The following is a 13,854-nucleotide window of genomic DNA, read 5'->3' on the forward strand; positions in this document are numbered from 1 at the left end:
ATATATAATAGGAACAATTCAATGACTGTTTTCTTTGAGATCAACAGTATTTCACAAGAAAGTTTAACCTAGTTTTTATGAGGGACGATATTTTAAATTCAATGCCAGGGCTTTTTAAAATTTCTCCCCACAAACATTAATGCATTTGCAATGAATTTAACGCATTGTTTTGAAATTCTGAGTCTTGTTGATTCTGTTTCTTCCAGCTCATCTACAGACTGACACTTTGACCATTCTTCTTTGTGAAACAGCTCAAGCAGTCAAACTGAATGGAGAGTGAGTCGACACGGTAATTATGTAAAGGTTGCCACAAATTACAAATTGGATTTACATTCAGATCTTACTGGGCCCATTCTAACACAATTATATGATTTGATTTACATCATTCCACTATAGTTTTATGATTAAAGTCGTTTTCTACAGGAATATAAACCTTCTGGCACAGTCTGAAGTCTCTTGCAGTTAGAGGCAGGTTTTCCTTTAGGACTGCCCTGTATTAAGATCCGTCCATCTGTAACCGTCATGCGGTCTTAAGAGATGGTGTCATTTAGATGGCATGCGGTCTTAAGAGATGGTGTCATGCATGGATTTATATATATATATATATATATATATATATATATATATATATATATATATATATATATATATATATACACACACACACACACACACACACACACACACACTCTGTGTGCGGATCGACAGAGTCACATTGACAGTGTGCGTCTTTACACAGTTTTTTGTATGTGGTTTTGGAAATTGATGGTCTGGCCGGACAACCATCCTGCTTCCCCGCTGTCCGGCCGTGACATTTTTTGCGCTCCTCCTGAGCATCGTGCTCAGACCGCGGGAGGGTTTAGCAAACCTCTGAGGTGTTCACTGAACAGCTGCATTCATACCGATGATTTTACAAAAGGTAGACTCTGCTTATTTGCTTATTAGGTCACATCTGAAGGCAACCGGCTGCACTGAACTGATTTAGGAGTATTAGAGTAAAAGGGAGTGGGTACAAATGCAATGCACACACATTTACAAGTAAAACTAGTAGAACGATACATTATTTTCAATCATCATAAGGCCCTCTTTTTTGGCAGTCCTGAAATTCCTAAATACTTTATAAAAAAGGTACATACTATATGTCACATAAAATGTCAACAACACACAGTGAAGTTCTTGGTGGTAGCATGGTAAGATGTAGAAAAAGGTTTAAGGTGTGAATATTTTTTGGAGTCAAGGAAACTGAACATCATGGTGGCACTCCTGAGGTTGGGTTTGCAACGACAAAAGATGTATTTCAAAGCTCCAACGAGCTGCACTTTAAGATAGTAATTCACCTTAACTTTACCCAGTTTCATGAAATAAAAAAATCTTTCATTTTCCTACTTCTTTTTCAGCTTTCTTTTCTGTCTATCAGACAAAAGCGCCATGCCTGAAAAAGGCAGCAACCTTTGGGAAACAAGAAAGAGCAGAAAAGTTCAGAGAAAGCTATAGTTCACAAAGCACTTGGCAGATCCTCACCTTCAACAGCAAGCCCTTGTCCTTGGTTAAAGTTAAATGATGCGTAACAGGTATACCCACGCAATAATGCAAAGTCTGAAAAAGTTCAAGTTCACTTGAACATTTAACTCAGTCGCACAAGTGTAGATAAGAAGCTATTAGAAAGTATTTCCCCACTGAAACACCCTACCCTGAACAAACCTGACTCAGCCTCTTCTTGCCAATGTGGTCAAACTGCAGGAGAGGATTGAAGCATGCAGTGCGATCGACACTCTCTGGGCTGACATCAAATTTCACCGAGAGATCTGTGTCGTCTGTGCTTCCATTGAGTTTAGACATCAAGAGCTCCTGTACCCAGAAGGTAAGTCAAAACAGGGACATATTATCATATGAGAACATAAAATAGCTTAAAAAAAAAAAGTTGTAAACTCAGACCTCCAAAGCTAAAAGTTATCTTACATATTTTCATCAAACTCAAAACGCACAAACGATACTTTAGCATACAGTTGAATCAACATCAAACAAAATATATTTGAAAGAGTGTTATGGATATTCAACAATTTTTGAAAGTTTGCAGGCTAAACGAATGAACAACTAAATAGCATAGTAAAGGTAACATTGATTTCCACTCACAGTTTTTTTCTAATTGAATGGCTCCTTAAAACTGATTCCACTTACAGTTTTGTTTGTCTTTGAAGGAATGCAGAATTCAGCATTGTGGAGGGTTTGTCCTGTTGCATTACGCTTACCCATGCACTATGTTCTCTACGTTTCCATTAGTAAATACATAAGACGGCCAGCAACAACAATTCTCAGCTGTTTTCCTAATGACTTTTCTGTGTAAAACTCCCAGAGTAAAACCTTGTCATTACCTGTTCCATCACCTGAGTATCGTTGTGAAACATCCACAGGTGCTTGCATGCACTTGCGGTTTCTAAAATAGCTTTTCTTAAAATCGCTGTCCAAAAACATCAGGCTTCGTAAAATGCATGCGTTTTATTAAAAGTCTGGATTTGTTCACACTACATACTTATTGTAAAGGCTTAGGAAATTATAAAGCCAGATTTCATAGTTCTCTAAGCTTTCTAAGACTGTCAAAATTCCACTAGGGCTCTAAATTAAATAATAATATATTTAAAAAAAAACTACAGTCATAATTGGAGTCTTGCTTATTGTTTGTGTTATTCCACAGGATGTTCTCCTAACCAGAGTGAAGGTGAGAAATTCTGGACTGTTACAAATGACAGTTTGGATCAGTTCAATGAAAAATAAAATCTACATATCAAATAATCATCTAACACTGACCTAAAAGAAAACTGAAAAGAATGTTTTAATTAACAAAATAAGCATGTCTCTTTCTTCTTCTTCCAATTCATAATTAAATAACAAACATCTCTTTGAAAATAGCATTCATCTATCCATCCAGTTAAATTCAGGTGTTAATTTTGACCGTATATATTTGTTTTTTTTATTTCATATTTTAAAAAAAAGGTGCATTTCCTCCACATTGAACAGCATTGTCCTGAATCAGCTCACTGTGACTGGATATTTTCTTGGCAGAGAACTCACAGAAGGTTTGCACCCTGGAGGTCACCTGCACATGACGAGATCAAAGCAAGCGGACTGCACACAAGCAGCAGCCCTCTTCTTCTTCCCTTCCCCTCCCAAACAGCCTGCGGCCTCAGGCCAGCAGCCACCTAATTGCTGGGGAGCACGGGCGCTTCCCTACCTCATTGCCTTGGATGATGTGATAGATCTGCCTCAGGTAGGCGCAGCCACCTGCTTTGTGGCAGACCTCCAGCAGCATCAGGCCTATTTTCTGCTCAGTCAGTTCAGCCGCAGCAGCTCCTCTGTCTGCTCCCTGCTTCAAGACGCTGAGAGGAAAAGACAACAGAAAGAGAGGTGAAGGCAAGCAGGAAGAGGGTCTCTAAAAAGTTGTTTCCAGTTAAGAGAAGAATTTGGATCCAAGTTGGAAACTAACGTTCTGACCACTGACATCAGAGATTTTTTTTTTTTTTTTTTTTTTTTTGACTGGCAAGAAAAAAACCATTTCCACCACCGAGTTAAAAACTAAAATGTATTTATTTATTTTTTTAACCAAAGAAAAAAAAATACCTTGGATATCTAAAACTATTCAGTCAAGACTAATAAATATTAATATAAATAATATATATTATCAGACTCATCTTACTTAGACAGCTGCTCCATATCGTTTTTTGTTTTTTTTTAAACAAGGTATTGTTTTAAAAAAAAAAGATTCTGCTAGTGAATGCATTATAAAGCCAATATGAAGAATATTCAACTAAAAAAAAAAAGAAGAAGCAGCCAATTCTTGTAACACTGGAGGAGTTGTTAAGCTGCACAGCTCAGGTGAATGAATCTGTTGATAGGACATCTACCGGTCACGTCCTGCACAAATCTGTCTTTTGAGAAGATTATTGAACTGTTGAAAGAAACTCAGAACACTTTGTCGTTTGACACAAGCCATGTTGAGTGCAAAGCACACACGAGGAAGTTTCTACTAAAGAAGCACTTTTGCAAAACTTGAAACCTAAGCTCTCCATCCAATGTGACTGGGCTTGAGGCATTTTGAGGTTTTATTATCTAGATGTTGCAAAGCTGTTAGAGACTAACTCCAAAAAGATCTGTGACTGTAACCACTGTGAAAAACAGGGCCTGAAATAAGCACTCCAATAAATTCACATTTTTAAGCACAAAATATTTTGAAGCCATCCCTTCCATTTGCCATTTGTCAAGTATTATGAATTACATTCTGTGAATACTTTAACCTAACTCTAAAAGCTTTCAACTATATTTAGATCTTGGGCCTCGGGGCAGCTTTATTTCTAGCAATGCCCCAGAACACAAGTGAAAAAGGAAATTAATTAGAAAGGAACCAAATAAACTCTGACCAGAGAATCCCGCTACAGTAAAGTGATTGGTGTGCGTGCGCGCGTGTGTGAGTGTGTGTTTTTTTTTTTTTTTAGGACGTGTAATTGTATGTCAAGGTCCTCAAGCGTGTACAGTTCCCAACCCTGGCATACGCCCACATCATTTCTTGCCCTTTCTGTACGGATGGCTATCACACCGCCGTCCATCAAGTCCTCTCCTTCACACACACTTCCTGTCATTGTTCCCTCTCTCGTCCTCTTTCTCCTCTTCCTCTTTGTAATTATAATATGGCAGAAGCTGTGTCGCCTGTCAGCCAGCCATTGGCTGTTTGACATTGAGGGTGGCAAAAAGAAGAGGAGTCCCGTCTTGTCCATATACATCGCCTCATTCTTCTGCCTGGCGGCCCGGCTGGTGGTGTTGTCGGCGGTGGCGGCTGTGCATCCGTGTCAGCACCTGCGCTGTATCCTTTCCTGTCCATCACTGTGCAGGTGAAGCAGATGATTGGATTCAGTCAGCGGGGTGATTAATGAGGGCCCCTCCGGATTTGGGACAGCCTATCAATCATGTCATTAGGGCCAATGTGCCCTGAAAGAGGCAGACCTCCGCCAAGGAATAACTGCATTCATCTTCATCTGTGTATGCATCCCGTCAGCCCAGCCAGGGTCACCATGATGGAGAACAATAATCTTCTCCTCTACAAATTACTTTGCAAAGACAAGGTGGGTAGCGCTGTAAGTGGGAAGGGGGGTTGGGTGGGGGGGGGGGCATTACAGTTGGGGAAAGGAAAGGAGGAAAGTGAGATGAAAGAAGAGAAGGGGGCAAACGTCCTTTTACAAGGGTTTCACTTCAAATATGACGCCAGCAGAAGAGTGGCTGTGATTTTTGGAGTTATTAAATACCGCTGCTCTCTCTCTGTCTGACAGTGTTCTCTGATTGTTTACAAGTCAGGCGTCACTTCCCTGTGAAGGTTAGTTTAATGAATAGTAATGATCCCACTGAATGCCTCCGACAGGTGATACATAATCACTCTTCTTTCACTTTTCCACTCATCCCCCCTCGCCCTGACGCTCTGTGCTGCCCCATCTGTTCTCTCTGTTTTTTTCCCTCCACCTCTCGCCCCCTCTTCATCTTACTGTAACAGGCAAGCCTTTTACTAGGACCGGTTGCAGCTCTACTAAATGCTTTCGTCTGTTCATTTACTTAAAGTTGTTACGCCACTAAATCGCCTTTTCATGAGGATAGATGCACCCAGACCTTGTTATGATGAAGCGAACAGCCAGAGACGCCGTTTCTGGGAACGAGCTGCAAAACGGAAAGCCAAAGGTCACGGATTGACCCAAGACTAAAGCTGGATTCCCATCATCTTGCACCGGAGTTTCTCGTAGGCCAAATGGTACGTCCACCGCATCATTTACCAAAACAAACACATCTGAGATTCATCGATTTGACTCAGAGCTTTTCAGTGAAAAATTAGCGTGATGATGCAATTTATCAAACGTTGAATGCTCAATTAAAAGAAAAAAAGAGTATTTCTTTTTTTTTTCTTTCTTTAATGTCAAGTACCTAAAAACACCATCAGTCAGATGGATCAGTTTGACCCCCCCTTCTGTCAGCCCTCAACCTTCATCTAGGCAACAATCAATCAAAACTCTTAGATCTTCCAACGTAATGTATAAAGAGGCATTTTCAAATGATCCAAATAAATTCATAAACCCTTCTGCAATTTAAATAATCAATAGTACATATGTAATCATTAACCTACAATCGGTACCAATTTGACCGCAACCTCTTCAGAGATCTTTTCCGGTGACCTCTCACCTTTCTGCACAGAGTTTTCGTGCTTTCTGCAGCTGGATGTTTATCCACTTGGGTCTTTCTTCCTCCAGAGCTTGCAGCACTCTGTGCACTGTAGGTTTGGGAATTCCCTGTCATAGAACATTAACATAAATTGCACTTGGAAAAGCTACAGCGGATTACATGCAGTCAATATACACAAGACAGTAGCTATGCTCTGTATCAAAAGTGCAGAAAATCATGCACTAATCAAGCTTTAGCAAACTGACTTGTGTTAATTTTAGATCCGACCTGCAGAATCAGCAAATTCTCTGATTCTGATCTCTGTTCGGTTGTAATAAAACTCACACTTATCCGTGGCGAATAAATTATTTACCTTGCGCTGGATGCTCATTGCAGCCTGCAGGCACTCTCTGAGCAGAGATAAGTAGTCTTTTGCCCTGCAGTCCAGAGCCAGACCACTGATTTCTTCAAGTGCATCAGGGTCTTCCAGACCCTGGATCAGACACCCCAGCAGCGCCCAGAGCAACAGCCCCATTGAGCGCAACTGCCGGGCATGATGGGAGAGATGCTTTTCTGCCATTTGAAAGAGGAAGCGGATAGGGAGAGGCAACGACGACACAGCCAATGGCAGGTTGGTAAAAATGAAGGACAATGCTTGGATTGCTAAGGATATGACAGCTGAAAGGAGAAACACATAAAAATAAAAAGTAAAAAATAAGAAAATAACTTCCGTAGGGATTTTTCCCCCCCCCCCCAAGTATGAGAAAAATGGGTTTATGCTTACCTTCAGAGGCAGTGTCCTTCCCTCTTCCATCAGGTAGTGTATAGTTCCAGTCCTTGGGTATTTTAGCCAGGACACTCTCTGGCACCTTTTGTTTAAACTGGTGTGCTTTACTACAATCCTCCGTGCCCTGCCAAGCCACTGCCATGGAGACCAGGTGTAGCAAAATACTGTTGGCTGACTTTTTCACAAACGCTCGGACACAATCGATGACCACCGGTGCCTTCTGTGTAGGACCTGAGGAAAATCCCGAACAAAAGCAGCAAGTAAAAAAAGTGATTGAAGTAAAATAAGACAAAACCTTAAGACATTAAAAGGAATAAAATTTTTTGTTTGAAAGGCGGTTCTAAAAAAAAAAAAAGAAAAAAAGCATAAATTTAAGAACAGATATAAGTTCACTAATTCTGAGAACCGAAACATAAAGGAAGAAACCAAACGAATGGCTTTCAAGCACAGGGGAAATTTGCAGCAGCCCGTGTGGTCAAGCTAAATAACTTCTATAGAAAAGCTTTATGGTCAACAGAAACAAAGACTGAGTTGTTTTTTCCCACAAGGGCAAGAAAAATTTTAGTTATTGTGAGAATTTTGCACCAGCTGTAAAACATGATAGAGGCAGCATCGTGTTGCGGGATGGCTAATAAAACAAAAAGGAGCATTAGTCCAACTAGTAGTCGGAATGGAAGTGTGCAATTATACAATTAAGCCCAGAGTTACTCATAGCCCTGCCAGATTTAGATATAGATTGTTTTTCTAAATCAACCAAAAAGTTTGTTTTCCCCAAAACACAAGAAAATATACAAGGATTATTACTTAAAAAAATAAATACATAATATATGTGCTTCTGTTCACATTTTAATAAAAAATAGCACGTCAAAAATGTATCTTTCCCTGTAAACAATGGAAAAACTTTCATTAGTATTGCAGCAATCAAACGTGTACAGATAACTAGTTTCTTTTGCATGTTTCACTGATATTTTGATCCTTTGTTTTTGGGGATGATCACCAAGGCTTTGAGTTTTGGAAGGCCTCATTTCCACCACTTTACTCTTCAGGTCCCACCACTGGTTCTCTGTCAGATTCAAACCAGGACTCATATTGGGCCACTCCAAAACATAAATATTACTTTCAGCAGAAACACATTAGTAAAATGAATAGATTTTAAACCCGTGTAAGGCAGAGGTATGAATATTTCAGGGCTACTTGAATATTTTACGAAGCAAGTGAAATTTAAACCCAAAATGTGCAGACAATTTAATTTTGTGCACCAAATTCTTGCTTTTAAAATCATTCAAGTTCTTTGTTGCACATACAACCATCATAAAAAAAAAAAATTAAAACATTTGATCATTAAAACTCCAAAATGAACAGATAAATCTAACCAGCGGTTGCTGTTTCTAAACTCCTAATACATACTACATTAGCTTCAATAAACAAAACCACATGCATATATTTCATTACCAGACTGGTGGAGTTTCAATCAAAAGAACACAATGCTACAGGTCCCTCTACGTCAAAATGACTTGTTAATGGAGACAAAATGAAAATGCAGAGGCACCTGTAACTGGATTCGAATAGAACGCCTATTTTCTTGAAATAAAAAAATTGGATTACAAAACAGTAAGGTCAGGTTCAACTCAGATGTTCTGTATTAAACCCAGATGGCCCGATAGCAGCATTTTTTACTATCTTCGCCAGGTGCAGTGTGGCTTTCATCGCTCTCCTCTTTCAAATCCTGTTATTATTGATAACAGAGCTTCTATAGATCGAGGTTGCATGGCACCTATAAACTTCCCACAGCTCTGGCTGTAACACTACAAGCTACAAATTACGGTGGTGGCACATGAACCTGCAAGAACGACTAAAAGCTGGGTGAACTCAGCGCCCGAGACGAAGAAAACCCCCTCAAAAACGGAGAGTGAAATAGAAAATGATATGACTAGTGGAAAAAAAAAAAAAAAAGCAAGTCTCTGAAAAGTGCAGTCTGGATCTGTTCTTCAAAGTAACTTGATTTTCAGACCTTAAACTGCATTTACTTTATCGATCCCTGTATTGATTTGAAGCAACCTTCGAACTCCTGTGTGGTAAAACATCAGAGTAAGTGGTGAAACTGTCATAACTCTCAATGTGATCTATGAAAGTTAATTCAGCAAACAGTTTAAATAGAAATGGGGGCACTGGGGGTATCCTGTAACCAAAATTATAATATAAAGATTTGGAACAGTCCAATAATTAAACTAATTACCCTTTGAGGATAAGTGATGATTGGATGACATTGAGAACTTCTTTCTGGCACACTCTATCTCACTTTCGTTCATTTGCTTTTTCGACCCCTCCCGTGCTTTGTCTCTATCCAAATACTCTTCTCCAGTCACCCTAATTTATGCTGCAATAATTACCACTCAGCCAGGATGTGAAAATCACTCCTAAAATGAACTCTCTTCACTACAGGAGTTCTGATTAAGCGCTCCCGCAAAGCTTGCATCTGAGATAAGAAAAAAGAACTGTTGTAAAAAAAAAAAAAAAAAATCATATTATTGTCATACATTTGATCATTTGCACTCAATGTCAACACTGGCCTTTAGAGAATAAAAAAACTAATATACCGTTGACAGGTTTACTTTAAAATCACTGTTACTGATTCTTCTTGAAATTTAGTAGATGAGTGAGAAGGTGGTGACCTCTCTCAGTCGTTCATACACATTTCCAGCAATCAGGAAAAAGCAACATTTTCCTGCAACTGATTTATTAGGGTTGCACCAAGAAATCAACTGGAGCTTGGAATAAGATGATTTCTTGCATGACCGGCTCTGATTGGTGATTGGTCGGTTGGCAACGACAAATCTGATGGGTTTTTGTTTTTTTTTGCTTTTTTTTCAATCACTGAGTCCATCATACATAACTAAACCAGGTCACATTATCAATAACACTCTTCTGTGTGGAAGCTGTGAAAACACTGTCATTTTTGTGACAGTGGAATGAAGCTAGAGGAGCTACAACACATATAAAACATGTCTTGAAAGAAAAGTGAACTTGACAAATGAATTTATTTGTCAAGAAAATATAAAGAGGAAAAGCATACCAAGAGTTATAGGACTGACTTCTCAACAGATTTACCCTGAGTTCAGGGCAGCTCAATTTCAAGTTAATTAAAGTCAATGAAAGATAACCAATACACAGCTTCAGGATTTTTAATACCACAGTGGATCCACAGCTATAAAGAGAGTAAACCACACGAGGAATCAGCCTTGACTATATGACAGTCACTTTTATTAAATAAGGCCACCGAAGTGAACATGGTTAGAGGCTGACAATCCACACATTAAACAAGAAGACGGCGAATGCTGCTTCCTGCTATGATGTAAGGTAGTTTAAGTAAAATTAAGAAAATAAAAGTTTGGAAAGTTTGGCTTATCTAAAAGTGGACGCAAATTTGAGATGTTTGAACATAATACGCAGCAGGAAAACATGTAAACCACACATCATCCAACCTCGTCAAGTGTTGCTGGTGGAGTAGTGACAAGTTCTTCAGTCAGTCACTGAGATGACCTTAAACTCTGTGCATCGAAATTTTCAGTATATGTAAAGACTGAAACAATGACCTTTGAGAGTCTGTCAGTGGAACAACGACACCAATCATCTAATGTGCAACAGGAGTTACTTCAATTTAGGACCTTGACAGATGTTTTCTATGTCATTTTGATAACTACTTATACTCAAAACTGAAAGAGGTCATACTTTTGGCTAAAATAGTGTTTTATTCTAACAAATATGAACCAAACACTATAATATTATACCATTAATACAAGTATCTCTGTATGTATGTATATTTATAAATCTTATAGATGCTCAAATACTTTTGTTTAATTGAAGTTGTCACTGGTAGATAGGGATGGTCAGATCATTTTAAAGAAGAAAGATCAAATCAAAATGTTATTTTGATTCCAGACATTAAATTAATGATGTACTCTGTGACTGTTACTGTTAGTAATCTTTATCTTAATACCAGAATCTTTGTGTATGAGTGATTAACAGTCGTAGAAATAAACATAAAAATATTGAATATAAAGGAATCAATGTAATTGATTTTTCTAGACCTTAACCCTAAAACTTTGTTGTTGTTGTTGTTGTTTTTTTAACTATCCAATATTTGTCCAAGTGGCGTACTCGAGTATCTAAAGGTGTGAAAGTTTGATATATTACCTCTCTTTTCCAACCAATATATTACCTGCCAGTTTGTAGAGATATTTCCATATGTGTGCTTTCTCCAGGTATGGCTGAAGAGCCTGGGTCAAAGCCTTGGGAACATTATTCAAGCAGGAGAACAAGTTGAACAAAGCAACTATGAAGTCATCTCCTGCCTTGCAATTCTCTGTGGACATTTCTGAGTCAGTCTCTTGGCAAAAATCTGGAAACAAAAAAAAAAAAAAAAACAAAAAAACAACTGAAGTCAGCCTGGTGAGATACTTCAGCAACAAAACAACTACATGTGTGGATATTTAAAACGACATTGAATTGATGAAATCCTGATATTCTAGAGGACTTTACATACACAAACGATCACAATCCTAGAAGATGAAAAAGCTCACCCACCCAAACGCTAGAAGACACTCAGGGGAGTTGTTTGAATTATCGTTCAGAAAATATCAACTCTATAAAGGTATGTATAGAAAGACAGATAGATAAATATAAAACATCTTGATTTCTTTGAACAAAACACACACACACACACACACACACACACACACACATTGGAAAATGTCAAGGCTGCCTAGCCTGACACATGTTAACAGAAAGGGTGAACAAAAGACAGCGTGGAATGGAAGGGGAAGAAAAACCCACATCTGTGTTGGATAGAAATAAGAATGAAAAAGAAAGAGATTTCAAAGCCCCTGGCTGTGGGATCCATAGAACATGGAGACAGGAAGTGAAAAGGAAGAGGTTTTGACAGGGCGTCCTTGTGGGGGTTGCTGTCTGAGCTGGCTGAAGATGGAGGTGTGTGTGACTGTAAAACCCATATGGATGTCTATATATGTGATTTGTGTGCTCCTGTGCGTGTGTTTGTGTGTGTGAGTGTGTTAAGTTGACAGGGATTGCTGAGGAAAGGCCCGCTGCTCCGGAGGTGGCAGACATCTAGCGGTCTGTCAGTCTGCAGTCTAGGAAATGACAACTATTTGTATAGGAGAGCGTATGCAAGGCAGCAGTCAATGAGGACGCGCTGTGCTGTAATGGAGGGCAGCATGACTTCCTACTGACTAATGCTGGGCTATTTTAAAATGACAAGGCAGAATTAGCTGCAGCATTGCAGCGACAGATCAGCCCCTTTGCATAAGATTCGGGAATGAAGCACAGAGGACTGTAAGAAAACTGATTTGCACACTCACGCTTCTGCTCCTTCGCAACCATTCAGCTAACATGTATCCTAAGATGTTGTAAAACAAACGGACCAAGACTCTGCACATTGTGCAGCATTATGTGGATCAGGCGGGCATCTTGTTCGCTGCCTGTCTGGTAATTGGTCCTTAAGGGGAGAGTGTTATGGATATCAGTGCTGTGACTGCATTGGGCCAAAGAAACGGGGCTGGCTAACATTAATTTCCACTCTGAGTGCTGGAGAGCACGGGAGGTTAACTAGGTGCCTTTTAATAATGATCCCATTATGAAGCAGCAGATGACTTCAGAAAAACAGATGTCAGTGCGCTGGCACATCTCTGTGGATTTTCCAGAACTCTTCCAGCATACAATAACTCCTGTGTGTGTGTTTTTTTTGGGGTTTTTTTAAAGCTGATTTCTGTGTCTCCCCTTGCCTGCTCTCCGTCTCTGTGCTTATTCAACCTTGATACGTAGCCAACAAAGACACCTGTTTATCTTCCGGACAACCAGTCATGCAGTCACAAGGGTCCTTTCCGCAAACCACAGTAATTGGAAGCAGGCACACAACAGACAGTAAAAAGACTGTTTGTGTTTACCTGACGTAGTGTGACTTTCGGTTTTGAGAAAGCTGTTGAATTACAAAAGTAATGAGAGACCCGCTTCACATCTGGCACTAATAACAGTTTTAACTGATCTCATTGTGTCCAGACAACCCCACATACAGGTGTGAACTCACTCAAACGCTTTTTCTCAGACTACCTTCAGAGGTGGCTTTGAGCACTTGTGTCCAATGTGGCCTGGGACACACACAAAAAAAAGGACCACCTACTGACCTGATGGGACTGGGACTACTCTGAAGCATCAGTTATGTATATATCAATATCAGTACCAAAGAACCACCACTGATTGTTACCGCTTGAAAAAAAAAAAAAAAGGTAGTACATTACGTTATTAATAACATTTGAAAAAGCTGGTTGAAAAACGACGAAACAAAAGTCTCAGAAAAGATCCGATCCTATTTTAAACCAGCTCATTTCAAAGGTCCAACGAAGCGTATATGGAGTAGACAGACGCGTACGCGGTATGAAAAAGTTAGTTTTGAATTCATTATTAAAGCAGATTTTTTTTTTTTTTTTTTAATCATCAGAGAAATGACCCAAACATATGGGGAACTGCAGTGTCTTATTGCCGTGAAGACATTTCAGTCAAGCTGTTCCCTCTGTCTGTCTGTGTCCTGGTTAATTATCCCGTCACCCCAGATAACAGGCGAGAGTCAGCGCTTCTAGTGTTGATTTACGGCAGCATGCGGGGAGACGCATCTCGAAGCCTCTGAGTCAGGCCCAGACCAAGCAAGAGAACAAGACAGAGAGAGTTGTTATTAATGAGGTCGCTATAATGTGAATTAATGTGCGAGTGCACAACAGTCTTTAAAGGTTAGACTGTTGCCATGTGGAGAAGAAAAGAGGGAGGGGGGGGGGGGGGAAATTTATAAAAATCACATGTGGGTGCTCGCT

The 13,854-nt window shown here is 39.5% G+C and overlaps 1 protein-coding gene across 6 annotated transcripts in view; it reads right to left on the reverse strand.

Annotated features, from left to right (window-relative positions):
* kiaa0825 (KIAA0825 ortholog) overlaps positions 1-13,854 on the reverse strand; it is a 156,682-nt gene that overhangs the window by 86,333 nt on the left and 56,495 nt on the right. For 5 of the 6 annotated variants that reach the window (XM_015030054.1, XM_015030052.1, XM_015030051.1 and 2 more), the window contains 6 exons: positions 11,196-11,375; positions 6,974-7,207; positions 6,563-6,867; positions 6,211-6,317; positions 3,230-3,374; positions 1,702-1,848 (listed from right to left, as the gene is read on the reverse strand). In XM_015030054.1, coding sequence (XP_014885540.1) covers positions 1,702-1,848; positions 3,230-3,374; positions 6,211-6,317; positions 6,563-6,867; positions 6,974-7,207; positions 11,196-11,375 — 1,118 coding nt within the window. Of the gene's footprint in view, positions 1-1,701; positions 1,849-3,229; positions 3,375-3,699; positions 4,873-6,210; positions 6,318-6,562; positions 6,868-6,973; positions 7,208-11,195; positions 11,376-13,854 lie in introns of those variants that run through there. The other variant, XM_015030057.1, reaches the window with a different exon arrangement.

Source organism: Poecilia latipinna, unplaced genomic scaffold (genome assembly GCF_001443285.1).
Source record: "Poecilia latipinna isolate Pla-1442-1.1 unplaced genomic scaffold, P_latipinna-1.0 Scaffold171, whole genome shotgun sequence".
NCBI lineage: Eukaryota > Metazoa > Chordata > Actinopteri > Cyprinodontiformes > Poeciliidae > Poecilia > Poecilia latipinna.